Below are 27,586 nucleotides of genomic sequence, written 5' to 3'. Positions count from 1 at the left end.
TGGATGCTCGGCACGTTGGAGGGGCCTGTGGACAGAGGGGCCCATTCTTCCCCAAGGGCGGGACGGGGCCAAGGATGACTGCGGGCTCACAGCGGCCACAGAGGGACGTGGGCACCCTGCCAGACTGCAGCCCTTTCCCTCACAGGCCTGGCTGAGCCAGAGCGCCATGCGCCCGCCTGCCCCCACCACAACTGAGGGACCCTTGGCCCCTCGGCCCCTTCCCTCTCCTGCTGAGCCCTGGAAGCACCTGGCCCTGGAGGCAAGTGGAAGCCTGCCAGGGTAGCAGCTGAGGTCCGGGCTAGGACGGGGCAGGTGGGTGCAGCAGAGCAGAAGCTTGCGTGAGTGGAGGTCCCCGTGTGGCCCCCACCCAGCAACAGCCCCTCCCTGGGATGTGGCCGTAGCTGCTCCTCACATCTGCTCTCACTCTCAGTTGCCAAATGGTCTTGAACAAGGTACCATTACCCCAGTGTCCCACCAGCAGGCAGGAACTGGAGCCATCCTCACAGCTGCAAGGCAGGCCCAGGCCTGGGCTGGACACAGAAGACCAGATCCACAGCAGCTCGTGTCACCAGAGTTCTTATTGATCGTCCCCATCACCTCCGAAGCAGTGGGCCCCCCACCCTCCCTCCTACCAGCCCCTCCCCAGCACCCTGCCCCAGAGGAGGTCCAGCTGGCGCTGCGCCCGTTCCCTCAGTGAAGCGCCACCTCGCAGGGGTGGCGGTGGGCAGTTTGGGCAGCCTCGTAGGCATGGCAGAACTCCTGGAATCGTGGGGCACAGCCCAGCCAGGCCTCCCCGAAGCGGCTCCAGCCCATGAAGAGGAAGGTGCCTGGGCCCGGGTGGACGCCGCAGTGCAGTGGGGTACGAATGGAGGTCAGCCTCTGGTCCCCGGAGCCCCCCACCCGGAACAGCGGCAGTGTCTGGCGGAGGACACGGGTGGCCACTACGGTGATGATGGACTCCTGCAGCTCTGCGTCGTGGGTGACCCCGTGGATGGTCCCATGAATTACTGCGGGGGGGGGCATGTTGGCTGGGGTGGGCATTCAGGGGAAGGCCGGCTCCAGGCTCCCCCCATGGCAGGACACTCACCGAAGTCGCTGGTGCACACGGCCAGGAGCAGCTCGGCATCGCTGCAGGGCCTGCAGGCACCTGGCACGCAGACGGGGTGGTGAGGACAGGCGCTGCCCTCTCCCGGCAGCACCCCAGGCCCCATCCCTCCACACAGGCAGCAGGAGGCAGCAGGCAAGTCAGCAGAGCCCGTGCTCAGAGCCTGGTGGCACCTGGGGATCCCAGGGAGCCACAGAGCAGATGCACACACCCTCGGCGACACCAGTACTCAGGAAACACACTTGCAGGCACACACCTCGACGGCAGGAATGCACACGGACATGGGCCTGGGGGCGGTGCCCGGCGATCAGCTGTCCCGGGCTGCCCTCCTAACCCCCATCTGACATATGTACCCCAGCATCTGGGACCCCTCTAGTTTCCCGGATCTGGGACCTGAAGAGCAGCAGCCCAGTTAGGGTGATAGGAGTGGGGGCAGAGGAGGGGAGGTTCTGGGGTCAGGGGGCAGAATCATGAGAGCCTATCCCTTGCAGGGTCAGGTGCCAAGCTCCAGGAGAGCCAAGAGCTGGGCCTGGTGCCCTGCAGAGAGGTGGGCGGCGTCTCCATGGTGACCGGGCTGCACACAGGACTTCTGTGGGTTGGGCTGGGGGAGGGGAGAGAGGTCACCGCTGGCCCAGGGAGCCCAGACAGCTTTGGCCCAAGGCTTTCATTCTGCCCCTACCATCCCCTCCAGCAATCCTTCAGGGACCACAGGTCCCAGGCTGCACTGCCTGGCCTCCCTCCTCCACTGTGCCCCTGCCAGCTCTTTCCCGAAATGAATCAGAAAGGGAGGGCAGGAAGGCCATCCCACACTGGCAGCCCCAGCTGTGTGGCCTCTGACAAGCCCACTGAACCCTTGGATCTCACTCTTTCCGTCTGCAGTGGGGCCGACAAGGCACAGTCGCGCCAACCCTAAGTCCCACCCAGACCACCACTCACCGTCCACGCCGAGACCGTGGGCCTGCGGGGGCAGTTCGGGGCGCCCGTCCTCGCGCAGCTCAAAGCGGAAGGCGGCCACGCGGCGGCTGATGTCCCGGTGCGGCGTGGCCTGCAGGAAGAGGGCCCGGCGCTCGCGGGGACCCCAGCGCACGCAACGGCCCCCCGCCGGGCCCGCGCCCTCGGCCAGCACCAGCTCCAGGGCGCCGCCCGCGCGCTCCGCGAAGACCTGGGCGCCCGCGAAGGGCCGCGCCGGCCGCAGACAGGCGATGCCGGGCCGCGCGCCGGGGTCGGAGCCGCCCAGGGTCAGGCGCAGCGCCCCAGCCGGGTAGAGCCACTGGACCGCGCCCTCCGCACAAGCCAGGGCCAGCTGCCCCACGCTGCCGGGCTCCTGGGTGAGGCCGCTGGGGACGGGACGAGGGCTGAGGCGGGCGCGGGTCCCCACCGTGCGCAGCCCCCGCACCCTCCCGGAGGGGGAAACCCGCCCAGCGCCCTGCGCACTCCGGGAGGCGCATGGGGGGTCCACCCCGCCAAGTTCCGGGACAGCGCCCCGCCCGGGCCGTACCTGCCCCTCCAGCTGCAGCGCTCCTCGGAGTAGCCGGCGCGGGCGGGCGCCGCCAGGAGGCCGCAGCACAGCGCGCAGAGCAGCGCGGGGGCCGGGAACCCCATGGCGCGGCGGCCGGCGGCCGGGGGCTCGGGGCTCCCACAACCGCTGCCCCGGCGGGGCGCGGGTCCGGGCGGCGGCGGGAGCAGCCCCGGGCGCCGGCCGCCCGGCCCCGGCGAAGCCCCCACGCCCGCGGCCGCTCCGCCCGCCGCGCGGCTCCCGCGCCAGGGCCGCCTTGGGGAGGGCCGGGAAGGGGCGGGGCCGACGGCGCTCTGACCAATCGCGGCGAGGCCCGGAACTTTCTGCCAATAGCAGGGGCGGGACCGGGAGGGGCGGGACGGGGGCGGGGCCGGAGCCCGGGCGCCGCGGGAGGACGCTCCCACTGCCCCGGCGCCGCCAGGGGCCTCGGCGCGCGAGGGAGGCTCCTTGCCCGCCCCGCGCTGTGCGTCGCCCCCGCCCCGCGCCCTCACCCTGGCCTCGCCCTCCGCGCCGTCCAGATCGGAGCCCTGGAGCCCGTGATAGAGCCGGGGTTTTCATGTCCACTGGAATCTGGGGGTGATAGGGAAGGTGTCCCACCTGGTGGCTCTGCCACGACCCCTGATTGGGCGGCGGGGTCCCGTCCTTCCTAACACTGGGACCTGGGCCTGTTGCCCACATCCCTCCCAACCTGCTACGGTCCTGCTGACCCCTCCCCAGTGGCATTTGGTGCCCCTGAGGAGAGAAGTCACGACTCCAGGGGTGGGGAGGGCCTGGCCTGGGGGCTGCGCCTTGGAGCTGGGCCAGGCCTTGGGTTTTGGTAAGGCCGTCCGCAGGACGGGGTCTTGCTGTGGAGCGAGCGAGCCGCAGGCTTGGGCCCCTTTCCTCAGACCTAGTGGCACCCCGTGGTTGCCGGATGACTGACACCGGGCCAGACGTGATGGCGCAGCCACAGGCAGCCCTGCAGGCCTGCAGCACGTGGAGACACAGGAGCAGAAACAGGCGATTCTCACACACACTCTAGCCTCAGGCTGGGGCAGTGAGGGATTCCCAACATCCCAACCGCTGAGTTTGACCTGATGGGTGGGAGTGGGCAGTGGCTGGCCAGAGAATCGGAGAGAGCAGACAGCCTGGGTCAAGGCCCTGAGGAAGGAGCTCTTGGCAGCCCGGTGAAACCCAGGCCACGGGTGGTGGGCGGGGACAACAGGTCAGATCACAGAAGGCCTAAGGCACAAGCCAAAGGATCGGACTACACACTGAACCCCTTAGAGACAAGAGATGCTTTCCCCGGGGCCTGCAAGGACCAGCAGAGACTGTGCAGCCTGCAGATCTGAACATTCTATCCCCTGCCCCCAAACCTCCAGCCACCTGCTGCTCGAAACTCATGGTGGACACATGAGGCCAGATGGCCCAGCGGCAGTGGGAGGCTGGACCCCACTGACCGCACCCTCCCTCAACCCCAGGGCCCTCCCAGGCCAAAAAGGAAAAAAGTGCCCACTGGGCTGGTCTGGCCCCTTGCTCTGGGCGGTGTGCAGGTCATAAGAAGCCATCACAGTCCCCAAAAGGTGGAAGCCACCCAAGTACCTGTCTGCAGCTGAGAAGATGAGCAAGTGCAGAGCATCCATTATTATTATTATTATTATTTTATAGAGACGGGGTTTCATCATATTGGTCAGGCTGGTCTCGAACTCCTGACCTCAGGTGATCCACCCGCCTCAGCCTCCCAAAGTGCTGGGATTACAGGCGTGAGCCACCGTGCCCGGCCCAGAGTGTCCATTATCAAGCCATAAAAAGGAATGGAGTTCTGGTGCCCCTTGCCGCTTCAGCCTTGACACCTTCTATGGCCTGTGTGAGCCTGTAGGCCGCTGTGCTGAGCAAAATACACCAGACACGAAAATACACCAGGCACTGTTGGATTCCACTTCTGTGAGTCACCTTAGAGTAGTCAAGGTCAGGAGGACAGAAGGTGGAACAGGGGCTGGGGAGGGGGACGGGGTTGGGGCTTAATGAGGGCACAGTTCTGGAGCTTGGTTACACAACAACATAAGTATACTCAACAGTACACTTTAAAACGGGTAAAATGGTAGATTTCATGATGTATATCTTACAATTAAAAATAAAAATTAAAGCCAAAAATTAAGGTGTGGTAGCTTACACCTGTAATCCCAGCACTTCGGGAGGTGGAAGCAGGAGGATCGCTTGAGGTCAGGAGTTCAAGACCAGCCTGGCCAACATGGTGAAACCCCAACTCCACTAAAAATACAAAAATTAGCTGGGTGCAGCAGCTCATGCCTGTAGTCCTAGCCCTTTGGAAGGCCGAGGTGGGAAGATTGCTTGAACCCAGGAGGCTGAGGCTGCAGTGCGCTGTGATTGCACCACTGCACTCAAACCTGGGGGACAGAGTGAGACCCCATCAAAATAAAAATTAAAAATTAAATAGGCCAGGCACAGTGGCTCATGCCTGTAATGTCAGCAGTTTGGGAGGCCAAGGTGGGCGGATCACAAAGTCAGGAGATAGAGACCACCCTGGCCAACATGGTGAGACCCGTCTCTACTAAAAATACAAAAATTAGCTGGGTGTGGTGGTGCGTGCCTGTAGTCCCAGCTACTGGGGAGGCTGAGGCAGGAGAATCTCTTGAACTAGAGAAATGGAGGTTGCAGTGAGCCAAGATCACACCACTACACTCCAGCCTGGTGACAGAGCAAGACTCCGTCTTAAAATAAATAAATAAATAAATAAGGTCTGCTAGGTGGCTCACACCTGTAATCCCAGCAGTTTGGGAAGCTGAGGTCAGGAGATTGAGACCATCCTGGCCAACATGGTGAGACCCCCGTCTCTACTCTAATAGAACAAATTAGCTGGGCGTGGTGGCAATGCCTGTAGTCCCACCTACTCAGGAGGCTGAGGCGGGGGAATTGCTTGAACTGGGAGGCGGAGGTTGTAGTGAGCCGAGCGAGATTGCACCACTGCACTCTGCCTGGCGACAGAGCAAGACTCCGTCTCAAAAATACACAAAATAAATAAAGAATCAAAAATTAAAAGGTTAGGCTGGGCCTGGGGCTGGGCACATGAGGTGCTCCCAGTGGTCGGGAGAGGCTCGCAGGTCCGCTGCTTCAGCTGCAGGGGTTGGGAGACGCATGTGGGTCATCCAGGGCTGCAGCCGCTTGGCGGTCCCTGGGTCAGCGCGGCCCAGCGCAGCCTTTTGAGGCCCACGGCGGGCTCCAGGCGCCCTCTGGTGGCGGCATGAGGATCAGCCCCAGACACCCTCCTGACAGCCTGGGCCCCGGACTTCCTCCCAGGCCTCCCCAGAGAGGGGCCCGTGTCTGTGGTTGGAGGGAGGGGTTGCCCGGATGACCCGGTCTGGAAAGGCACATGCCTGGCCCCAAGTTGACGCCTCAACCCCGGACCTCCCTACCTCCTCTCCAGCCTCATCTCCCGGGGGTCCGGTGCCAATGCAGCCACCCACGGGATCGGCCCTGGACACACACAGCTTCTCACAGCCCCTGGCCCCACCCAGGAAAGCACCTTGGGTCAGTGGGTGCTCCGCTGCCTACAGGATGGGCCTGGATGGCGAAGTCCGACCTCAGTTGCTATGGGAACAGGACCCAACGTGCCAGGGTGCATGCGCAGTAAATACCCAGAGATGGACAGGGCACGGCGGCCCATGCCTGTCATCCCAGCACTTTGGAAGGCCAAGGCGGGTGGATCACGAGGTCAGGAGTTCGAGACCAGCCTGGCCAAGATGGTGAAACCTCGTCTGTACTAAAAATACAAAAATTAGCCGGGCATGGTGGCATGCACCTGTAATCCCAGCTACTCAGGAGGCTGAGTCAGGAGAATCGCTTGAACCCGGGAGGCAGAGGTTGCAGTGAGCTGAGATTGTGCCACTGCACTCCAGCCTGGCACCTGGCGACAAAGTGAGACTCTGTCTCAAAAAAAAAAAAAAAAAAAAAAAACCCGAAGACTAAGTGCGGGGTGGCCAGGCAGAGGAGTGCCTGGAAGCCATCCCAAAGTTCAGGTGATGCCCCAGCTGTCCGTGCTGTTTGGGGGCCCCCTCAAGTGCCCCTAGCCCCAGATCCTCCAGTCCCCTGAAACCCCAGAAGGGACCTCTCCCCATTTCCACCCAAGTCAGAACAAGAACGACAGCAAGAGGGACTCAAGTCAGACAAAAGGAAGAACCTCCCTCAGGCTTCGCTTCAGGAAGCTTGGGCATGGTGTGTGAGGCCGCTGTGGGAGTGCAGAGGCTGGGACAATCGTCTCTCCCGGCCTGCGAGTCCGCCTGACCAGGGCCAAACACGCATGCAGCATCACAAGGCCCCTGAGCCCAAAGCAGGGCAGCCAGCCTGGCAGCTTGTCCCAAAGCCTGAGACGCAGTTTCTGTCCCTGGCTTGCCCAGAGGGGTCTTGGAGGTGCAGTCTGAGGGGCTGCTGCGGTCGGGGCGTTCGAGACCTCGGTCACTGCTCGCGGTTCCCACCTTCGGCCACTGCACTCTCCCCGAACACAGGTCCTGGCCGGAGGAGGGCAGCAGGGCTGCATTCCCCATGAGCTGGGCCCAGCCAGTGCCTGGCACAGGCAGCCCCGAGTCCCACAGGGGAGCGGCTGCGGACAGGTGGCTGCCCCACGGGGTGCAGAGTGACTCGACAGGGAAACCATAGCGCTGGCCACAGACTGTCACAGCCAGGGCAGGGGCTGGGCTGGCTGGGGCCCCAGGGAAGCCGCACCAAAGGCGAGGGGAGTTGATGGGAGGGGACCACAGAGGGTGAACCCCGGGGGCTCCCCGTTTGCTTGAAGCTCCATCTGCCCCAGAGCCTTTGACCCTCTGCAAAGGGGAGGTGGGTAGGGCCGGCTCCACCCAGCCCACCGGCCCTGAGGGAGTCAGGGAGTTTGGATGCACCAGCAAACAGACCCCCGCACCAGGAAATGGGGAGAAAGCCTAGAGAGAAGGGTCATATCGCACGCCGAGACCCCACCCGCGTCTCCGTTTGCCGGCAGTGGAGCGAGGAGAGAGGTGTGGGCTGACCCAAGGCCAGCCCCTCCTGTGTCCCCAGCTGCCCCCTGCTGCTCCCTCCCCGGGTGGAGTTGGAAACTGGACAGTGAAGATAGCGCCCACAACTGAGGGGCAGTGTGTGCCAAGAGGCTGCCAGACCCGGTGCCATCCAGAAACAAGCTCTGACGGTGCAGCCGTGAGCACCGGGCTTCGGCCCCCCACCCGTCTGACCTACGAGGCTCAGGGTGCGTGAGGGCCCTTCAAGGACATGGTCCTGGCTGCCAACTTGCCCAGGCAGCCTGCACAACCCCTGGCTCGCCTCTACCGGCCACCTGCCCCCTGCACAGGCAGCATCCGGCCTCCCCCACCCACAGGCCTGCACTCCGGGCCCACGGAAGCAAGGTTCCTATCTTGGGGATGCTTTCCTCCCTTTGCTGAGAGATCCACCCCCCTACACCTTGCATCTCCTCAAGGAGCCGAAAATGCAGCTGCCAACTGATTTGCTGAGGAGCTAAAAATAACTGCCAGGCTCCAGCCAGGGCCCAGGAAAATATCCTATTGCTAGGAGACAGCCGTTACCGGGAGACCGGCATTGCTAGGCGACGCGCGTTGCTATGGTGATGGCTGGGCCCTGAGTCATCCTCAGCCTGGATAGGGGGCAGGCCAGGCATGGAGCAGAGCTGGAGGGCATCGAAGAAATCCCACCGGCCGTGGCACTCAGGGTGCCCCCACGGCTGCAAGGGTCCCACACCTATGGGTCCCCATTCTGGCCATGGAGGGGCCACGACAGCCAAGCCCACCCACAGCCTGCTGCCTCATATGGACTCTCCTGGGTGCTCTGGGGCCATGCTCCGGGCAGAGGGCTGGGGCATGCAGCAGGGGAGGGCGTGTGCCCATCTGGTCCCCAGAGCAATCACTTTGCTCTCAAGGGTGGGGATCTCACCACAGGTGCTGTGCTGAAGTGACTGTGGCTCTCCTCATGGACCTCCAAAGTCTCAGGGAAAGATGTACCAGCAGCCTCTGGTCCTCGCCCCAATGAGTCCTGAGTGCCCTCCCAGCCGCCTGGATGGGAGACTCCTCTGTGCTCAGACATCAAGGCAAGGGGTGGTCCAGGTGTGAAGGATGCCCCCGTAGGGGTTCTGTAGGAGTGGGGTGCTCCACGTGAGGACGTGCTCCACATGAGAGGGTGCACCAGGTGAGGGTTCTTCAGCAGAGGGGTGCTCCAGGTGACAGGATGCTCCAGATGACAGGGTGCTCCAGGTGAGAGGGCGCTACAGGTGAGTGGTGGGCCAGGTGAGTGTTCTCCAGGTGAGTGCTCCAGATGACAGGGTGCTCCAGGTGAGTGATGCTCCAGGTGAGGGTGCTCCAGGTGAATAGTGCTCCATATGACAGGGTGCTCCATGTGAGGGTGCTCCAGGTGACAGGATGCTCCAGGTGAGTGGTGCTCCAGGTGAGGGTGCTCCAGGTGAGTGATGCTCCAGGTGAGGGTGCTCCAGGTGACAGGATGCTCCAGGTGAGTGATGCTCCAGGTGAGTGATGCTCCAGGTGAGTGATGCTCCAGGTGAGGGTGCTCCAGGTGACAGGATGCTCCAGGTGAGTGGTGCTCCAGGTGAGGGTGCTCCAGGTGAGTGATGCTCCAGGTGAGGGTGCTCCAGGTGACAGGATGCTCCAGGTGAGTGATGCTCCAGGTGAGTGATGCTCCAGGTGAGGGTGCTCCAGGTGAGTGATGCTCCAGGTGAGGGTTCTCCAGGTGAGTGATGCTCCAGGTGAGGGTGCTCCAGGTGACAGGATGCTCCAGGTGAGTGGTGCTCCAGGCGAGGGTGCTCCAGGTGAGTGATGCTCCAGGTGAGGGTGCTCCAGGTGACAGGATGCTCCAGGTGAGTGATGCTCCAGGTGAGTGATGCTCCAGGTGAGGGTGCTCCAGGTGAATAGTGCTCCATATGACAGGGTGCTCCATGTGAGGGTGCTCCAGGTGACAGGATGCTCCAGGTGAGTGATGCTCCAAGTGAGGGTTTTCCAGGTAAGGGTGATTCAGGTGAGGGCTCTCCAGGTAAGAGGGTGCTCCAGATGAGGGTTTTCCAGGTGAGGGGTGCTTCAGGTAAGGAGTGCTCGAGATGAGGGTTCTCCAGGTGCCCTCCAGAGCCCAGGCACACACCCCCTCCCATATTGACCAGGAACAATGGAGGGTTGCGGGCCTGAGCGGTATCCACATCCCCCAGAGGAGATGGAAGTCTGCTGAGCAGCCGCCGTTGCCCAAGCCACTTTCCTCTTGGGTGTGACCTATTCTCCAAGGGTATCCTCTACTATGGGCTTCCCAGCCCAGGAGGTGACCGAAACTGCTGGTGCCAGTCACATATCACGCTACTGACACACTTGCCATCCACCTGTGAGGTCCTGAGCTGGAGGCTCAGTGCCCAGGGACAGGGTGGTGGGAGGGAGACCCCCCTCATGCCCTCAGCGGCTGCAGTCAACCAACAGCTCATCAAACTCACCATCAGACAACAGGCAGACACAGGCTGACAAAAGAAGGTCCTTGGTGCTGGGGAGGTGAGAACATGGGTCTGTGACCCTGTCCACCTGGAGAGGGAAGTCTCCTTGGGGAGAATACATTAGCCAAGGTCTGAAAGGCAAGGAGTCACCCAGGTACAGGTGGCAATGGGGTGCTCCAGGTGAGGGGTGCTATAAGGGAGGGGTGCTCCAGGGGAGGGGTGTTCCAAGTGAGGGGTGCTCCAGGTAAGGAATGCTCCAGGTAAGGGGTTAGCCAGGTGAGGGGTGCTCCAAGTGAGGGACGGGGCACCCTCCTGGCCCCAGAGGAAGGCCAGTGTGGCTGAAGCTTCATGCACAAGGGGCCGATGTAGAGCGAGGCTGTGGGCCAACAGTGCCAGGCACTCAGGGCTGTGCAGACTGCAGCAAAGAATGGACAGGGCCCTGGGAAGAACAGGACCGTGTCTGCACGGCAAAGTGACCCACCGCATCCTAGGGAGAGCAGGAGATGGGAGAGGGGTAGAAAGACCAGCAAGGAAGTAGCTGGCACCAGCCACGTGGAGGCAAAGGTGCCTGGCACAGGTAGGGTGACAGAAGTGGAGAGTAGGTGGGTTCACAGCTTTGGAGGAGCACGGGGGGCCTTTCCGTGATGTTCTTCCAGGCACGCTTCTCTGCTCAGATTCCCGAAAGGAAGGGCTGGCTTCTTGGGCCTTGCCAGAGTTGCGTGACTCAAATGCCCGACCCCCACGCTCACCCTTTGCACTTGGGGTGTGTCCATCCCCAGCCCCGGCCCGGACTCAGCACAAGCACAGCCTGTTGTCTGCCTGAGGCCCTGGCACCTGCTGCGGGGTGAGAGCCCGGAGCATGAGGTGAACGCTCCTGCCGGGAGCCGTCCATGCCTGCACACAGCGGGGTGCAAGCTGCTGCGGAAGGCCGGCCTGCCTTCCCGCGCACCGCAGATGCCTGGATAGGTTGGACGGAGGCTCCCCTGTTGCCCCAGCCGTCTTCACGGGGCTCATCCTGTCAGCCGACTCTGGGCGCCTTCTTTGGTCAGTACCCAGGTACCGGGCAACGAGACCCAGTGACGCCCCCACAGCAAGCACAGAACCACCCCCACCCAGGGAACCAGCCCGCTGCAGTCCGTCCGGCCCTGCTTCCCGCTGCTGCCCCAGGCCTCGCAGCAGCCCCTCCAGCCCTGCTTCCCATCAGGACGCTGGGAACACCAGCTGGTTTCACCCCTATTCAGATACTCTCAGGAGCCTCATCCAGCCCTGTAGCTCTTCCCCAAAGCAGACTCCCCTCTGCTCTCCCCACACCTACTCCCTCCCCCGGCCCTGCTCCCGGGAGACCCCTCGATGGGGCGCCATTGGCCTCCGTTCTCCTGCTCCGAGCCTGCTGCGGCGGCTGGGGTCTCCAGTGGTCCCCACCGAGTCTCCACCGGACCCAGCGCGCCTCACCCCTGCCCCGGGCTGCGGCGGCCGCCCCTCCAGCCTCCAGTTTATTCCTCAGGGAACTGGCCAGGCTTCTAGGATCTTTGCATATCCATTCCCCGGCCGTTCCTCCCTCGCACCCTGGGGGTCTCAGCTCCAGTGTGGCACCCTCAGGACACCCCGCCCCCGCCAGAAGTCACCGCCGCGAGCCCTCGAGTGCTTTCACTGTCACGCTCTGAAATGATCCGTGCAGTCACTTGTTTTCGCGCTGTGCGGGTGTGCCAGGGTCTTCAGATAGGGGCTTCGGGCCGGGCACGCAGCAGGGGCGCGGGGGTGTGAGGGCTGTGAAGGGCCCCGGCCGGGGTGGGCGGGAGGGTCCCGGGACTGGGGGTGTGACCACCCTGTCTCCTCTGAGCAGGGTCTCGCCTTCCTCGCCTCCGCAGGTGGTGGCCAACGGACTGGACGCGCGGTACCGCCCCCGTCCCCACAGGACCCCGGACCCCGGGAGCACCGCCGGCGCCTGCCCTCCGCTGCCTCCCCGCGCCCTCCCTTCCGCCTCCCGCGCCCTCCCCGCCCGCCGCGCGCCGGGGTTTGTTATTGTGCGGGTGCCCGCGGCGAGGGGGGCGGGGGCGCGTGCCGGGCCTGGCGCGTGCCCGTGGACGCCGCATCGAGAGCGCGCCGCGCGCCGCGCGCCGGGGCCGGGGCGGGGCGGGGCGGGGGCGGGGCCCGGCAGCCTCGGCGCCCCCGCCCGAGCTCGCGAACCCGGATTGGCTCCCCACGCCGGGAGCGCGCGAGGGCGCGGCGCTTGGGGCCGGGCGGGGGGCGCGCGCGGCGCCGGCGGCGGCCGCGGAAGAGCGCGGGGAGGGCGCGGGGAGGAGGAGGCGCCCGCCCTGTTCCCTGCAAAGCGGCCTTATTTATCTGGGCACAGCCTCAGCCTCCCCGGTGGGAGGCTCGGGGCGGCCGATCCTCTCCCACTGGGGAGCTCCTCTCCGTGCGCGGCCAAGGGGGCCCGGCCAGGCCGGGACGCGGGGCCCGGGGCGCGGGGCGCAGGGCGCGGCCGGGCCCTGCCGGCCAGTCCAGCACCCCAGCGGCCCCCGCGTGCGCCGACGCCCGTGCCGGGCTCCCCATGACGGGAGGTCGCCCGGCGGACAGCGTGGCATGAGCCAGGAGCCCGGGCCGAGGTAAGGTGCGCGCGTGGCCCGGCCGCGGGGCGGGGAAGGGGCCAGGCCGCACCTCGGTGGCGGCCACAATGAACAGGGGGCGGGGTGGGGGTGGCGGCCGCGCCGCCGCCGCCCGGGAAGGGCTTACGTAACGGCAGCCCCTTCCCCACCTCCCCCGCGGCCGCTGTGCCTCCGTCCCTGCCCAGCCTTCCAGCAGCCCCGCACCCCGGCGGCCGGCCTGGAAGAGGCCCGCTCCCCACTGGCCACCCGTCCAGGGCTGAGGGTCGGTGCCAGCTGGTCCGCCCAAAGGAGGAATTACAGGCCCCCGACCCCCACCCTGCCTGGCTGGGCTCAGAGTGAGCCCCTAGAGCTAAGTGACAAGCCAGGGACAGTTAAACTGCGGGGGGGGCGCGCACGTGGATGTGCGGCCTGCGTCGGCCCTCCCCGGGGCGGCTTCTGGACCTGGGGCCTGCGCTGAGCTGCTGCCCACGGGAGGAGAAGGGTGGGGAGAACCTGGCATCTTCCTGGTTCTGGAGGTGGGACCTGGCTCAGCCAAGGCTGGAGGCCTCAGAAGGGAACTGCACCTTGAGACCTGCTGGGGAGGGTCCTGTGTCCTCTTTGGGATTTGGTGGGTGGAGATTTTCCACCCGTTACCCCAGAAGGAAAGAGGGCTGCAGTGGCAGCCTCAGAAACGCACGGCCCAGCGGCCACTCCAGGCCCCTCCCAGGCTCTGCTCGGGCAGCCTGCCCTCCACAGGAGGAGCAGATGGCGGAGGCCACCTCACCTGCCCCTTCCTTCAGGCCCTTCCCCCACTGGTTAGGGGCAGCTCAGACCTCGCTGGATCCCCACTGGACACAGGGCCTTCTCCCGCCCCACCCCCTTGGCGAGGTGCTGGACAGCAACCTTGGAGCAGAAGGCCTGGACGAGGCAAGGAGACTGAGGGGTTTTCGGTGTCCTGGGCCGAATCTGGCTGGCCTGGCCAGAGGTGTACACAGGGATGGACCTGGAACCGCCTGGAGGGGAGGGAAATTCAGGGCCCAGCTGCAAACATGGCTGTGCAGGACTCACTTGCCCCATTCCCTGCCCGCTGCCACCCCAAGCACCCCTCACCTGGGGCAAGACCTATAAGCTCAGCCTCTTGTGGGCAGACTCGCCCCCTCCAGCTCACACCCACTTCTGGGGCAGCTGAACGAGTCCTACCTCCCACTGATGAGAGGGACATAAACGGCTTCGTGAGTGGAAGGGACAGGGCCCTGGAGCCAGGTGGACAGAGACCCAGGAAGCCCTGTGTTGCCAAGGGGCAGGGATGTCCCACCCAGGTGGCAACGCTCAGCCACCCCAAGATCCCATACACTTGCATGTGGGCACCCAGTGCTGTGCCTCCCAGGGTGGGGGTGGCAGTGAAGGGAGCTCCGTGGGTGAGCAGGTGACCTGAGCCTTCCCCACCAGTGGTCCAGGAGGAGCAAACGGCCAGACCACCGCAGCGTGTGGGTTTAGATCCCCATTCCCTCACTGGGCCGGGAGGAGGGGTGAGGGCTTGTGGCAGCTGCCTGGAGCAGTAGGCACTGGGGGCCCAGGCCTAGCCTCTGAAAGTGCTCACGCTCTTCTGAGCAGGGGCTGCGATGAGGCCTGGATCCCAGCATCCACTCTCCAGGGTGTCCAGTTTGCAAGGCTCTCCATCTGCTGGGGCAGCAACACAGGTCTCTCTTGAGGTCACTCGCCTGCTGGGCCATGGTGCTCCTCCCCAGGGTCCCCGTACACCCCTAGAAGCATCTCTAGCTGGGGGCAGAAGAGGAGCTCTGCCGCTGTGCCACGTGCCAAGTAGCAGGGACACGGGTGTGCCTGCGTCACAGGGCTGCCATGGAATGTGTCAGCCTGCACCCTGTCCCCAATCCCCAGCCACCACCCCGGCTGTCACCCCAGTCCCTGGGGCTGCCACTGCAGATAGAACCCGACATGCATTTTTCTGGCCACCAGTGCCCTGCCCAGCTCCAAGGCGCTCCGTGGGCAGGGTAGATGGTCCCTGAGGTTCTGTGAGGGCTGAGTGTTCGGTTAGGCTGTTCTGGTCTGATGCTCACAGAGACAGGGAAAGAGACCTTCAAACTGGGGGTGCTGAGGGGTGAGGTTTTCCAGGCATGCTTCCAAAAGAAGGATGTCCCGGGGTGGGCACGCAGCGTGCAGCCTCTGCACAGAATGCAGTGCCATAGCAGGGGCCCTGCGGGGCGAGGGCAGTGCTTGGAGCCCACCAGCAGAGCCCACCAGCAGAGCCCACCAGCAGGGCGTCGGGACCTCGGGAGGCAGAACAGGGCAGGACGAGGACCCTGCGAGGTCACCGGGCCAGGACCCAGCCCGGGTACTAGGAATCAGCCAACCCCAGGGGTCTTGGAGCCAATCCTAGCTCTATGTAACTTCTGGAAAATCCCTCTGTAAGCTCTGCTTCCCCACTCCTGGTCAGGCAATGTGTGACTGAAGGACTCCAGCCAGTCGGAGGAGGGGGTGCGTGTGGTGCGGGGAGAGTGGGGCAGGAGGACCCCTTTCCTCTCTTGGTTCGGAGCAGATGGTAGAGGACGGCAGCTGCTTCCTCAGCCCCGCAGCTCCAGAGGAGGGAGTCAGTGGAAAAGGAGATGGGCCTCCTCTCCTGAAGGCTCTGTGTATTCCAAGGCCCACCTCAGCCCTGGGGTCTTGGGAGCCCTCTCAGCGCCTCGGGTACTAATCTAGTCCCAACCCCCTTAGGCCAATCTCCCCTGCAGACACTGGCCATGGCATGGTCTGGATTCATTTCCCGAGCTATGCCTTCCCTGCTGACCGGCCTCCTCCTAAGTCTGACCAGTCCTCCATCAGCCCTCCAGGACCTTTGGCAGCTGCATTCCTCCTTCCTTCATTCATTCCCTAATTCATTCATTCCACGAGCATGCAGAGGCCATGCAGGTGTTGGTGGCGGCTGTCCTCAGGGAGTCCCCAGTCCACATCAGGTGGACAGTGATGACAGCCCGTGTGATTGCGAGACCCTGGAGGCGCTTTCTCATGAGCTAGGGGTCTCGGAGCAGGTGGCAGGGGCCACCTCACAGCAGGCGCTGAGGGATGGAGGAGAAGAGCTTGCAGGGTTAAGGCGGGGGAACAGCACCAGGCAGAGGGGTAGGAGAGGAGGAATGACGTGGCTGGGCTGTGGCATCAGGGCTGGGAAGGGGCAGGGGCTGAGGTCTCAGGGCTCAGTGACTTGATTCGCAGAAGAGGCAGCTCTTAAGGGACCCCAGCATGGCCGTCTAGAAATGGTAAGCCTGGACACTGCACATGAGAGGGTCCCCCCAGGAGCACCAGGCCCCACCATGCTCCCTAGGCTCACTCTGGCCACACGCTTCACACTGCATCCCCTGGGGCGGACGTAAAGGCCACTGTCCCCTCTCCCCAGCAGCTCCCAGGCCAGGCTCAGACTGCTGAGAACAAGACAGCTGAGGTACCTCTGTCTCTTTCCCCTGGGTGAGCCCAGGAGCCTCCAGCCCGGGAGGGGACCTCCTCAGAATTCCACATCAAGCTGAGCCAGCACCACAGGGGCTGAGGCTGAAGATGGTGCAGGCATGGCTACCTTTTTAACAAGCCTCTTCCCATATTAGCACCCAGGGTGAAGGGAGACACAGTCCCTAGCAGCCCATGCAGGTCGTCCGAGCCCCTCTGGGTGGAACGAGAGCTCCCACAGTCACCAAGCAGGAAGGGGGGCCCTGAGCTACAGGAACCGGCTCCTTGGTGACCGTCTGGCTGGGTGGGTGGGGCCAGAGCCAGGCAGAGGGGCCATTGTCTAAGCCCTCCAGGGACCTCTCACTTAACTGGCAGAAAGACCCCTGTCTCCACCGTAAGCTCAGCTTTCTCCCACAGCGCCCATGCCTGGGCAAAAGTGTGTGGGCGTTTGCATTTTTTGAGCTACAGGGTAGAGGATTCTCAGGCTGGGTCAGTCAAGCCGGGAATGTGAGGAGCAGCGGGGGGCGGCATGAGCGTGGACGCGAGATTGGGGAGCAGCGGGGCCACCTGTGCAGGGATACAGCTCCCACCAAGCACACGGGTGGAGGGCTGACCGGCAGGCAGAGCAGTGCCTTCTGGCCGCGGTGCGGGTGTGGATCAGGGCAGCCAGGCCCTGGCCCATACCCAGAGCGCTCCTCAGCCTGTCCCTCCCTCCCGTGGGCTCTCAAAGTGCAGCTTGAAGCCTGGAGGTGGGGACAAGGCTGTGGGCGCCGGCAAACGTGAGCTCCAGAGCGGGGCGGGAAGGGAGCCCTGCCCATGCCGGGGGCATCCACGTGCCTCCCCCAGCCCCGGCGCTCCACGTGCAGGCCCATGACTGGGAGCGTTTTCAACCTAAATCGGCACTGCTCCGGGATTATTTCTCCCCTGACGCCGCCCCCGCCACCGGATCCTTCCCGGCTTCTCCCCCACTCCCCGCCCCCGGGGCCCCTCCCTGCTGAGCGGGGGTAGCCGGGCCTTGGGGTTGCGGGGCTGCCCCGACCCTGCAGCTGTCCGCGGTGGAGCCGGCCCGGGCCTGGCCGTGAGCGCGCTGCAGGAGCGGCCGCTGTCCATGGTGCTGGCGCGGGTGCCGCGGCGGCCGGCGGGCCAGGCCCAGGCGTCCCCGGCAGTGATGTCTGGGCTCCCGGCTCTAGGGTAGCGAGGGTCCCTACTCTGGGGGCACGGAGGGCATTTAGGCCTGGCCTGCCTCCCCCTCTGACCAGGAGTCGGGGCGGCTGTGGGCCTGGTGCTGCCCCCTTGGCCGCTGGCATCCTGCGATGTCCCCTCTCCCCGGCTCTAGGAGGGAACCGACGCAGCCCCGCGCCAGGCCTCCCGGAAACCGGGGGCATTATTCACTCCTCCGAGCCTCGTGCTCCTCACCGGAGACCCGAGGTAGCGACGCTCCCACCCCTAAGGGCAGCTATGGGGTTGGAACGGGTGCCGACCCCTGCGGGCCCTCGAAAACGTTCTAATGTCGTCAGCCTCCGTGGGACTGCCGCCTTCTGATCATGGACCCATGACGGGGCCACCGGCTGTGGGTGCCTCCTTTGTGGAGGGACCGGCCCCTCCTTCCAGGCCCCGAATGACACCGCGGGGGAGGGGGAGATAGTAGAGAGGGTAGGGGTGGGGCCAAGCTGGGTTCTCAGCCACAGGGGCCGCGTGTTCGGGTGACACCCCTGGTCCCAGCTCCGGCCTGCACCCCTCCGCAGACATGCATTCCTGGCCAGGCCTGCCCTGTCTGGGACTTGGAAGCCAATGGCGGGCCCGGTGCTGGGAAGAGAACTGGACCTCCCACTCCCTCCCTCCCGGCGGCTCTGCCTTCCTCCCCTCCGCTCTAACCAGATTATGGGGGACGGGCTGCCCGCCTTGGGGTTGCAGTGCCATCTCAGACCCCGCCACTGACTGTGGCAGAGCTGGCCAGGCCCTGTAGCCCCAGAAGGGACACCCAGCCAAAAAGATGTGAGCTGACCTCTTCCTGGGCATCAGCATATTCCAGGGCCCACCCAAGCCTTGGAATTTTCTTGGGAGACTTCTCAGACACCCCCTTGGTGGCTCCAACAGACCTCCCAGTGAGGCCGTGGCAGGAGGGGACAGGGTAGGCTGCGAGTGGCTTTGGCCCCTCCTCTGAGATTTTGGGGCAGGAAGGCAGAACCTGCATGAGGCTCCGGGCTCAGTCCTGGGGTCACCTAAGACCGGGGAAGATGCATCTTCCTTGGCCCTGCAGTCTGGCCGTGGGGTTCAGATGTCACTGCCATGTCACTCTCCCAGCCCTTGCTATGAGCTATGCACTGAGCTCATCCAGTTTGTAATGACCCAAGGGATCAGATACCATCACCTTCCCAGGCTTCAAGGTAAGGAAACTGAGGCTCAGAGAAGAGAAGTGGCTTGCCAAGACCACAGAGCCAGGGTGGGGCCCATTTCAAGTCCACGGCATGTAACCCCAGGGCCTGTGGATTGACACCCCTGGGGTTCTACCTCCTCCCCGGATGTCGAGGGGAGGGGGGACAGTAGGAGATCCAGACTGCAGAGCAGATGGTGGCACCATAAGGGTCCCACCTCTCCTTCCCTCCGTGGCTGTGCCCAGTGCCCCCTGCAACCCACTCACAGACTGGAAGCCTAAGGAGTGAGGGTACCCAGGGCTGGTCTCATCCCACCCTATGGATGGATGTCGCTGGCCTGAGGATAGCCTCCACATTGCCTTCCTCAGCTAGCTCTGGCCCGAACTTCAGCTTCACCACTAACCTGGTCATTACTTCAGGCAGGCAGTTTGCCTGGCCTTGGCCTCAGTTTCCTCATCTGTGCAGTGGGCACAGTCATCACAGCATCATCCTCATTGAGCTGAAAAGAAGATTAAAGTGGCAGCATGTGTCTCAGGGCTAACCAGGTTGGCACCACAGCAAACCCTGGGAAGATGCCTGCCTTTTCTTTGGGTGGATTCTTTTTTTTTTTTTTTTTTTGAGACAAGGTCTTGCTCTGTCACCCAGGCTGGAGTGCAGTGGTGCAATCTCAGCTCCCTGTAACCTCCACCTCCTGGCTTCAACGGATTCTCCTGCCTCAGCCTCTCAAGTAGCTGGGATTACAGGCACCTGCCACCACACCCAGCTAATTTTTAATTTTTAGTAGAGATGGGGTTTCACCATGTTGGCCAGGCTGGTCTCGAACTCCTGACCTCAGGTGATCCGCCCACCTCTGCCTTCCAAAGTGCTGGGATTACAAGTATCTGCCACTGCACCCAGCCCCTTGGGTAGAGTCTGAGCCAGGGAAGCTCCTGCAGGAGTGGAGGTTGGCTACAGAGCCAGCACCAGAGCCCTTCCTAAGAGCTGCACAGTCACCCTGCAGGGAAGGGGCCAGAGACCACCCCAGACCCTTCCCTTCTGTTCCCCCAGTCAGTCACCCTGCCCAGCAGGGTGGGCCCAGTGGGCACCGACAGTGGACGGCACAGCAGAAGAGGTGAGGAGAGCAGCTCTGGCCTTGCCAGGTCCACCTCCACTTTCTTCTCTGTAAAATGGGCATCATGGTACCTAAGTGCCAAAAAGTGTTGCTGTTTCCTGGCCTCACTGGGCAGACAAAAAAGAGGGTGTCCGGCTCGGCGAGGTGGCTCAGGCCTGTAATCCCAGCACTTTGGGAAGCCAAGGTGGGGGGATCACTTGAGGTCAGGAGTTCGAGACCAGCCTGGCCAACATGGTGAAACCCCATCTCTACTAAAAAATACAAAAACTTAGGCTGGGCGAGGTGACTCACGCCTATAATCCCAGCACTTTGGGAGCCGAGGTGGGTGGATCACCTGAGGTTGGGAGTTTGAGACCAGCCTGACCAACCTGGAGAAACTGTCTCTATTAAAAATACAAAAATTTAGGCTGGGCGAGGTGACTCAGGCCTGTAATCCCAGCATTCTGGGAGACCAAGGCGGGTGGATCACCTGAGGTTGGGAGTTTGAGACCAACCAGCCTGACCAACCTGTAAAAACCCCATCTCTACTAAAAATACAAAATTCGCTGGGCATGGTGGTGCATGCCTGTAATCCCAGCTGCTAGGGAGGCTGAGTCAGGAGAATCGCTTAAACCCGGGAGGCAGAGGTTGCATTGAGCCAAGACAGCGACATTGCACTCCAGCCTGGGCAACAGAGCAAAACCCCATCTCAAAGAAAAAAAAAATTAGCTGGGTGTGCTGGCAGGAGCCTGTAGTCCCAGCTACTCCGGAGGCTGAGGCACGAGAATGGCTTGAACCTTGGAGGCAGAGAGGTTGCAGTGAGCCAAGATCACGCCTCGCACTCAGCCTGCCCTCCAGGCAACAAGACTGAAACTCCGTCTCAAAAAAAAAGGGTGTCCATGGGCAATGAAGGCTGAGCTCAGTGTGTACAGTAGGTACCCAGTGAGTGCCATGCATGGCCGTGGTCAGCTTCCTGTTGCTACTGTTTGGGAGGCAGAGGCAGGCACTCCCATCCTCTCTGGCAGGTAGTTGTGGGAGCTCTGTGGGGACACCCAGGGAGGGGAGGAGCCCCGCTGCGCCCCCCTAATCCTGGGCCTTCTAGAGACAGCAACAGACTCCTCTCCCGGCCCTTGTCCGCAGAGCGTGCCAGGAAGATGTCGAGCCCGGGTATCGACGGGGACCCCAAGCCTCCATGCTTGCCTCGAAATGGCCTGGTGAAGCTGCCAGGCCAGCCCAACGGCCTGGGTGCGGCCAGCATCACCAAGGGCACGCCAGCCACCAAGAACCGCCCCTGCCAGCCGCCACCCCCACCCACCCTCCCACCACCCAGCCTGGCTGCCCCACTGCCCCGGGCTGCCCTGGCCGGGGGCCCATGCTCCCCGGCAGGTGGACCGGCCTCAGCCTTGGCACCCGGGCCCCCAGCAGAGCGGCCGCCACTGGCCACGGACGAGAAGATCCTCAATGGGCTCTTCTGGTACTTCTCGGCCTGCGAGAAGTGTGTGCTGGCCCAGGTGTGCAAGGCCTGGCGGCGCGTGCTCTACCAGCCCAAGTTCTGGGCAGGCCTCACGCCGGTGCTGCATGCCAAGGAGCTGTACAACGCGCTGCCTGGCGGCGAGAAGGAGTTCGTCAACCTGCAGGGCTTTGCCGCCAGAGGCTTCGAGGGCTTCTGCCTGGTTGGCGTCTCCGACCTGGACATCTGCGAGTTCATTGACAACTATGCGCTCTCCAAGAAGGGTGTCAAAGCCATGAGCCTCAAGCGCTCCACCATCACGGACGCAGGCCTCGAGGTGTGAGAGCAGGCTGGGTGGTGGCGGGGCCGGGGCCGGGGGGCAGTGCTGGGCAACAGCAACCCTGTGGGGGCTGGAGAGGATGGTGGCCTTGGGGTCGGGGAAAGCAAGACTACAGGGGACCCCGTGCAAAGAGAAAATGTGGGTCCCTTGTTCAAACACTATCAAGGTTTTCAAGATGGTAGCAGCAGAACGGCTGATTAAATGCAGGGCCCAGGCTCGGCACAGTGTGAGCACACAGCATCCTTGCACTGCGGGAGGCCGAGGCGGGCAGGTCACTTGAGGTCAAGAGGGCAGGAGTTCAAGACCAGCCTGGTCAACATGGTGAAGCCATGTCTCTATTAAAAATGCAAAAATTAGCAGCCAGGTGTGGTGGCTCACGCCTGTAATCCCAGCACTTTGGAAGGCCAAGGTGCGGCTGATCACGAGGTCAAGAGATGGAGACCATCCTGGCTAACATGGTGAAACCCCATCTCTACTAAAAACACAAAAAAATTGGCTGGGCATGGTGGCATGTGCCTGTAGTTCGAGCCACTTGGGAGGCTGAGGCAGGAGAATGGCTTGAACCAGGGAGGTGGAAGTTGCAGTGAGCCGAGATCACACTACTGGACGCCAACCTGGGCAACAGAGCAAGACTCCATCTCAAAAAAAAAAAAAAAAGGAAAAGAAAAGAAAAAAATGCAAAAATTAGCTGGGCCTGGTGGCAGGCATCTGTAGTCCCAGCTACTTGGAACACTGAGGCAGGAGAACTGCTTGAACCCGGGAGGCTGAGGGTGCAGTGAGCTGGGATGGCGCCACTGCACCCCAGCCTGGGGCCTGGGCAACAAAGCGAGACTCTGTCTCTAAATAAATAAATATAACTAAATGCAGGGTTGGGAAGATGCTGGGGGGAGCTGAGGGGCAGCTGAGGAAGGACCCCCCGGAGCAGAGGTCAAAGGAGCCACCTGGCAGCCAGGCCTGAAGTCTTAATTATAACATTGGTACCAACACCCCTGGCACCTGCTCTGGCCAGGCCCTGGGCTCTGGTCACGATGCCCAGCCTCCTCACACACTGCCAAGTGTTTTCAGAGTTCAGCTCCCTGCATGTTTACACCAGTAAGCAGGACCACTGCCTCCTCCCTGCCGGCTCCACCCGCTCTGCGGGAAGGAGCGCCCCAGGCTGGAGGCAGGGAGCCCAGGCCTGGCGCGCCCTTGACCCGGCGCCCGCCTCCTGCAGGTTATGCTGGAACAGATGCAGGGTGTGGTGCGTCTGGAGCTGTCCGGCTGCAATGACTTCACCGAGGCCGGGCTGTGGTCCAGCCTAAGCGCCCGCATCACCTCACTGAGCGTGAGTGACTGCATCAACGTAGCCGACGACGCCATCGCGGCCATCTCGCAGCTGCTGCCCAACCTGGCGGAGCTGAGCCTGCAGGCCTACCACGTGACGGACACGGCGCTGGCCTACTTCACTGCGCGCCAGGGCCACAGCACACACACGCTGCGCCTGCTCTCCTGCTGGGAGATCACCAACCACGGCGTGGTCAACGTGGTGCACAGCCTGCCCAACCTCACTGCGCTCAGCCTCTCGGGCTGCTCCAAGGTCACCGACGACGGCGTAGAGCTCGTGGCCGAGAACCTGCGCAAGCTGCGCAGCCTCGACCTCTCGTGGTGCCCACGCATCACTGACATGGCGCTGGAGTACGTGGCTTGCGACCTGCACCGCCTGGAGGAGCTCGTGCTGGACAGGTGCGTGCCCCAGGCCACGGCGGGCAGGGCTCCACGGGTGGGGTGGGGCGGGGCCAGGCAGGGGACGGTCACGGGGAGGGGCTCCCGGCCTGGCCCCGACGGAGGCGCGGTGGGCAGAGATCTCGGAGGCCGAGCTCCTGGGAGTGGGCAGAAACACAGCACTGGTTGGCTGGGCCCCTGCCATTCGCAATGGGTGGGAACGAGGAGAGGCAGGAAGGGATTCACGCCAGGGGCACTCCTGGGAGGAGGAAGGAGGGCCGGGGCCAGGTGATTTGAAGGTGCGGGTCCCCTCTGGTGCAACCACAGGTGTGTGCGCATCACGGACACTGGCCTCAGCTATCTGTCCACCATGTCGTCCCTCCGCAGCCTCTACCTGCGATGGTGCTGCCAGGTACCGGCTCTCACGCCCCGGGACTGGGGAATCGGTGGGGGAGGTGGGGGCGTGGGGAGAGCTCCCGGCCCCACTCAGATCCTGGGGGAGTCTGGGGCCCCTCCCTATCAAGCAGCCAACCTAAGCGGAACGCAGGGGTCCCCGGGCGCCCACCAGCACTTCCCAGCTGCCTCCAAGCTCGCGGGCGCTGAGGAACCTCGGGCTTGAACCCACCTAGCGCTCCGTGGACCCCAGGGTACCCTCCCCTTTGGTGCCAGTGGAAATCGTCACCCCTCCACTCCCAACAGGTGCAGGACTTCGGGCTGAAGCACCTCCTGGCCCTGGGGAGTTTGCGCCTCCTGTCTCTGGCAGGTGAGACCCCTGATCTTGCTCTGACGCTGAGTGGTGACCACCCACCCACACCTAGTTCCCCGCCTAGCCCGCCCGGTCCTTGTGCAAACTCACCGTCCAGGGTCCGAGGCAGAGGAGGAGGGAGACGCGGCCCCGCCGTCCCCGCCCGAGCCCCGGGACGCGCACTGAGCCCCCGCCCTGCTCCCGCCGCAGGCTGCCCGCTGCTCACCACCGCCGGGCTGTCGGGCCTGGTGCAGCTGCAGGAGCTGGAGGAGCTGGAGCTGACCAACTGCCCGGGCGCCACCCCCGAGCTCTTCAAGTACTTCTCACAGCACCTGCCCCGCTGCCTCGTCATCGAGTAGCGCGGGGGCCCCCGCCCCGGTCGCGGGAACCCGGCCATGACCTGGGCGGGGGCGCCGGGCGCCGCCGAGCCCCCTCTTCCCGCCCTGCACTGGGGGAGCCCCCGCGCCCCAGGGCCAGCGCAGAAGGTGGGGCGAGCCGAGGGAAAGCCCCGCCCCGGCCCTCGGCCCCTCCGCCCTCCCGGCCCCTCCCCGGGCAGGGGGGCGGCGAGTGGGCCCGCCCGGGCCCGCCCCACGCACGCACGCACACTCGGGGACTTTGTGCATGCCCCTCGTGCCCGCACTGCACGCCGCCCTCCGCCACGCCACAGCCGCTGCCATCACTCGCTCGCCCGCCCGCTTGGGGGACGGGGCTCGGTCCTTGGGGGGCGCTTTGAGCTCTCCAGACTGTGCCCTTACCGCCTTCCCCGCCACAACCGCTCTGTATCCCCAATGTCCCCCCATCCCGGGCAGGGCCCAGGGGGATTGAGGGGGCTGGGTCCCCCAGGACGCGGGGCCCGGAAGAGCCCCATGGGCTTCCTGCATCTTCCACTGCACCATGCCTGGAGCCCTCCGAGGGGGGTCAGGGGAAACCCGCGCCGAGGAGCCCGAGCCCTACCTGCACCTCCTAACCCATCCTGCCTGACCCACGCGGCCTCCCGTCCTCCTTGCCACTGTGAGGGGCAGTCCCCTGTCCGCCCCGAAACCCAGCCTTGGCCCCTTGCCAGGCTGAGACAGAATTGGGCAGGGAGAGGGCAGAAGGGCTGGTGATTGCCTTGGAGTCATCAACATTAACCCAGCTGACTCCGCCTCACCCCAGGGTGGCACAGGCGCCTCGAAAGCCCCCAAGTTGGAGCCGCCCTCAGGGCTCTCAGGCCCCGGGAGAGGCCTGGACCGATCCCACACCTCAGTCCTTGGACCTGGCCAGGCTCAGTTCAGGCCTGGGCATCGAGCTTCACCCTGGGCGGGTCTCCTCAGGTGGAGTCTGCAAAGTGGACCCAGCCAAGCTTGGGTCAGGGTCAGCACTGACCAGCGACTCCAATCTTCCAGTGGCCAGCACAGCCTAGACACCCTGAGGAGGGAGGGCTCCTTTCTAGCCTCCCCCCAACTCCACCCCTCCCCAGCTTCCCAAATTCTGCCTGCCCAAACGGGCTCTGACCGTGCTCTGTCGGCCCCAGACATTTGGAAGTCCTGGGGGATGCTGGCAAATCTCGGCGGTTGCCGAGGAGGGGGCTGGGACCCCTTCCCATCCCAACCTTGAGCCCCAGGAGATTCAGCGCCCACACCCAATCTTGGGACACTCCCTATCTGGTTGGAAGAGAGTAACCAGTTTCTAGAGAGCCAGAGAGTGAGAGAGAAAGAGAGTGAGAGAGAGAGAGAAAGAGAGAGAGAGATGCTGTTGAATCGGAAACAGTTCAACAGCCCAAAGATTTTCCTGTCCCTGGAGTGCCGGCCCCAGGAAGCTCCAGGGCTGAGCGGTCAGGAGCCAGTTTCTCCAGCCCCTCCTCCCTACAACCCCTGGTGGGGGGGGGCAGCTGCCCATTTGCCCAAAGTATTAATGCAACTGAAGCTGTGATATTTCCAACGACTGTAGGAGGAAAAATTAAGGGGAGAGAGGAAAAACAAAACCAACCAAGCCCTAAAATCATTTTCTTATTGTACATAACGACCTCATTCTCCTGTATATGCGGAAGATATAACCTTATATTTGGTAAGTGTTTCTTGTGCTATTTTATCACGTGACCTGTTTATAAAAATATATATTAAAAAAGTTGTAAAAACACGTGTCTGTCTGAGTTGTTTTCAGGTCATCAGACCATGGTGCAGGAGGACGTATTTGCCCTGCGTGTCCCAGGTCTCGGGATCATTCTGTACCTCTTATCAGATTTATTCATTCTTGCAACAAAGGGGTAGAGGCTGGATGCCGATATGGTAGACTGGAAGGAAACAGGAGCGACTGCATGGAAGGCGGCGGACTTCCCATTGCTTAAATCACATAACATTTCCTCCAAAATATCCAGACTCTAGCCCAGCCTTCCAGAAAGGCAGAAATGAGCCCTGTTCTATGCACAGAGTAACAGGCAGGGACAAGGATGTCGCAAAAGATTACGCAATGCACCAACAGCAAAGGGTCGCACCCAGGAGAGAAACAGAGGTCGAAAGAGGGCAAATGAGGCCGGGCACAGTGGCTCATGCCTGTATTCCCAGCACTTAGGGAGGCTGAAATGGGTGGATCACCTGACGTCAGGAGTTCGAGACCAGCCTGGCCAACATGGTGAAACCCTGTCTCTACTAAAAATACAAAAAATTAGCCGGGTGTGGTGGCAGGCCCCTGTAATCCCAGCTACTCGGGAGGCTGAGGCAGGATAATCGCTGGAACTCAGTGGGTGGAGGTTGCAGTGAGCTGAAAATGAACCCCCAAACTCCGTCTCAAGAAATTTTTAAAAAAGGAAGAGGGCAACTGGGTGAACAGGTGTGTTAGGCACTAAGCATTTGGTGGGGACTGAGCCAGATGCGATTTCTGCCCTGGTGGAATTCACACTCCTATGTGAGCAACAACAACCAGTAACAAACGGACGGGCGGCGACAAGTGCCGTGGAGGCCACACGGATGGAGAAGTCCTCTCTGGAGGAGGCACAGCCCGTACAATGTCCCTGAGGCAGGAAAGGGCTTGGTGGGCTGGGAAACGGGGTGGAAGCTGCTGTGGCTGGCGGTTCGCAGGGGCAGGCAGAGGCAAGGTGCTGGGGATTTATTCACAGTGCCGTGGGAGCTGCCAGAGGCCTTAGACAGAAGACTGGTACTGGACTTCTGTGCGGGTTTCACATCACAGGCGAACGATGGACCCAGGAAAGCCGTTGGGAGGCTGCTCCCAAGGTCCAGGAGTGAGGAAGGAGGGGAAGACTGGAGCCACTCCAAACTTGTCAAGGGATGACCAGACGTCATGCTGGACCTGAGAATTGGCATATCCAGGTACCGGTATTAAAATATTGAAATTAAGACTGAAAAAATACAGACCAGGCGCAGTGGCTCACACCTGTAATCCCAGCACTTTGGGAGGCTGAGGCAGGAGGATCGCTTGAGTTCAGCAGTTCGAGGCCAGCCTGGCCAACATGGTGAAACCCCGACTCTACTAAAACTACAGAAACTATGAGCCCGGTGTGTTAGAGCATACCTGAAATCCCAGCCACTCGGGAGGCTGAGGCGGGAGAAGCGCTTGAACCTGGGAGGCGGAGGCTGCAGCGAGCCGAGGTCGCGCCACCGCACTCCAGCCTGGGCGACAGAGCGAGACTCCGGGTCAAAAATAAACAACACACAAGCACAGCACCGAAGCGCAATGGCGGCCCCCAGGGCGGCCGCAGACAGCCGTCCCGGGCCCGGCCCCGCCCCCGCCTCTGCCACAGGCAGCTCCCTGACCCG

The 27,586-nt window shown here is 63.1% G+C and overlaps 2 protein-coding genes and 1 long non-coding RNA gene across 3 annotated transcripts; 1 reads left to right on the top strand and 2 right to left on the bottom strand.

Moving 5' to 3' along the window:
* Positions 1 to 560: 560 nt before the first annotated feature.
* METRN (meteorin, glial cell differentiation regulator) lies at positions 561 to 2,707 on the bottom strand. The gene is made up of 4 exons (XM_021675217.2): positions 2,604 to 2,707; positions 2,042 to 2,442; positions 1,088 to 1,147; positions 561 to 1,007 (listed from the first exon to the last, which is right to left on the bottom strand). The coding sequence occupies exons 1-4, from the start codon at positions 2,705 to 2,707 to the stop codon at positions 691 to 693; spliced, it is 882 nt and encodes a 293-aa protein (XP_021530892.2). The 3' UTR covers positions 561 to 690.
* A 9,688-nt stretch (positions 2,708 to 12,395) lies between these two features.
* Positions 12,396 to 25,952, top strand: FBXL16 (F-box and leucine rich repeat protein 16). The gene is made up of 6 exons (XM_021675054.2): positions 12,396 to 12,701; positions 20,739 to 21,385; positions 22,602 to 23,110; positions 23,417 to 23,501; positions 23,789 to 23,852; positions 24,045 to 25,952. Exons 2-6 carry the CDS (start codon positions 20,753 to 20,755, stop codon positions 24,191 to 24,193), a joined length of 1,440 nt encoding a protein of 479 aa, XP_021530729.2. The 5' UTR covers positions 12,396 to 12,701; positions 20,739 to 20,752; the 3' UTR covers positions 24,194 to 25,952.
* LOC105728338 (uncharacterized) lies at positions 25,659 to 27,539 on the bottom strand. The gene is made up of 2 exons (XR_001110003.2): positions 27,342 to 27,539; positions 25,659 to 27,119 (listed from the first exon to the last, which is right to left on the bottom strand). It is a non-coding gene; the product is annotated as an uncharacterized LOC105728338 (long non-coding RNA).
* Between the last annotated feature and the right edge of the window lie 47 nt (positions 27,540 to 27,586).

This window comes from Aotus nancymaae, unplaced genomic scaffold, assembly GCF_030222135.1.
Source record: "Aotus nancymaae isolate 86718 unplaced genomic scaffold, 86718_ANA_hifiasm-v0.15.2.pri h1tg000049l, whole genome shotgun sequence".
Taxonomy (NCBI): Eukaryota; Metazoa; Chordata; class Mammalia; order Primates; family Aotidae; genus Aotus; species Aotus nancymaae.
Note: the sequence above shows the minus strand (reverse complement) of the source record. Positions and strands in the feature narration are given on the sequence as shown.

Excerpts from the sequence above, each read along its gene's own strand:
- METRN (XM_021675217.2), bottom strand. The coding sequence starts at position 2,707 with ATGGGGTTCCCGGCCCCCGCGCTGCTCTGCGCGCTGTGCTGCGGCCTC. Across the intron at positions 2,443-2,603 it reads CGCTGCAGCTGGAGGGGCAG|CGGCCTCACCCAGGAGCCCG; the intron begins GTACGGCCCGGG and ends TCCCGTCCCCAG. Across the intron at positions 1,148-2,041 it reads CCACGGTCTCGGCGTGGACG|GTGCCTGCAGGCCCTGCAGC; the intron begins GTGAGTGGTGGT and ends TCTGCGTGCCAG.
- FBXL16 (XM_021675054.2), top strand. The coding sequence starts at position 20,753 with ATGTCGAGCCCGGGTATCGACGGGGACCCCAAGCCTCCATGCTTGCCT. Across the intron at positions 23,502-23,788 it reads ACCTGCGATGGTGCTGCCAG|GTGCAGGACTTCGGGCTGAA; the intron begins GTACCGGCTCTC and ends CACTCCCAACAG. Across the intron at positions 23,853-24,044 it reads GCGCCTCCTGTCTCTGGCAG|GCTGCCCGCTGCTCACCACC; the intron begins GTGAGACCCCTG and ends CTCCCGCCGCAG.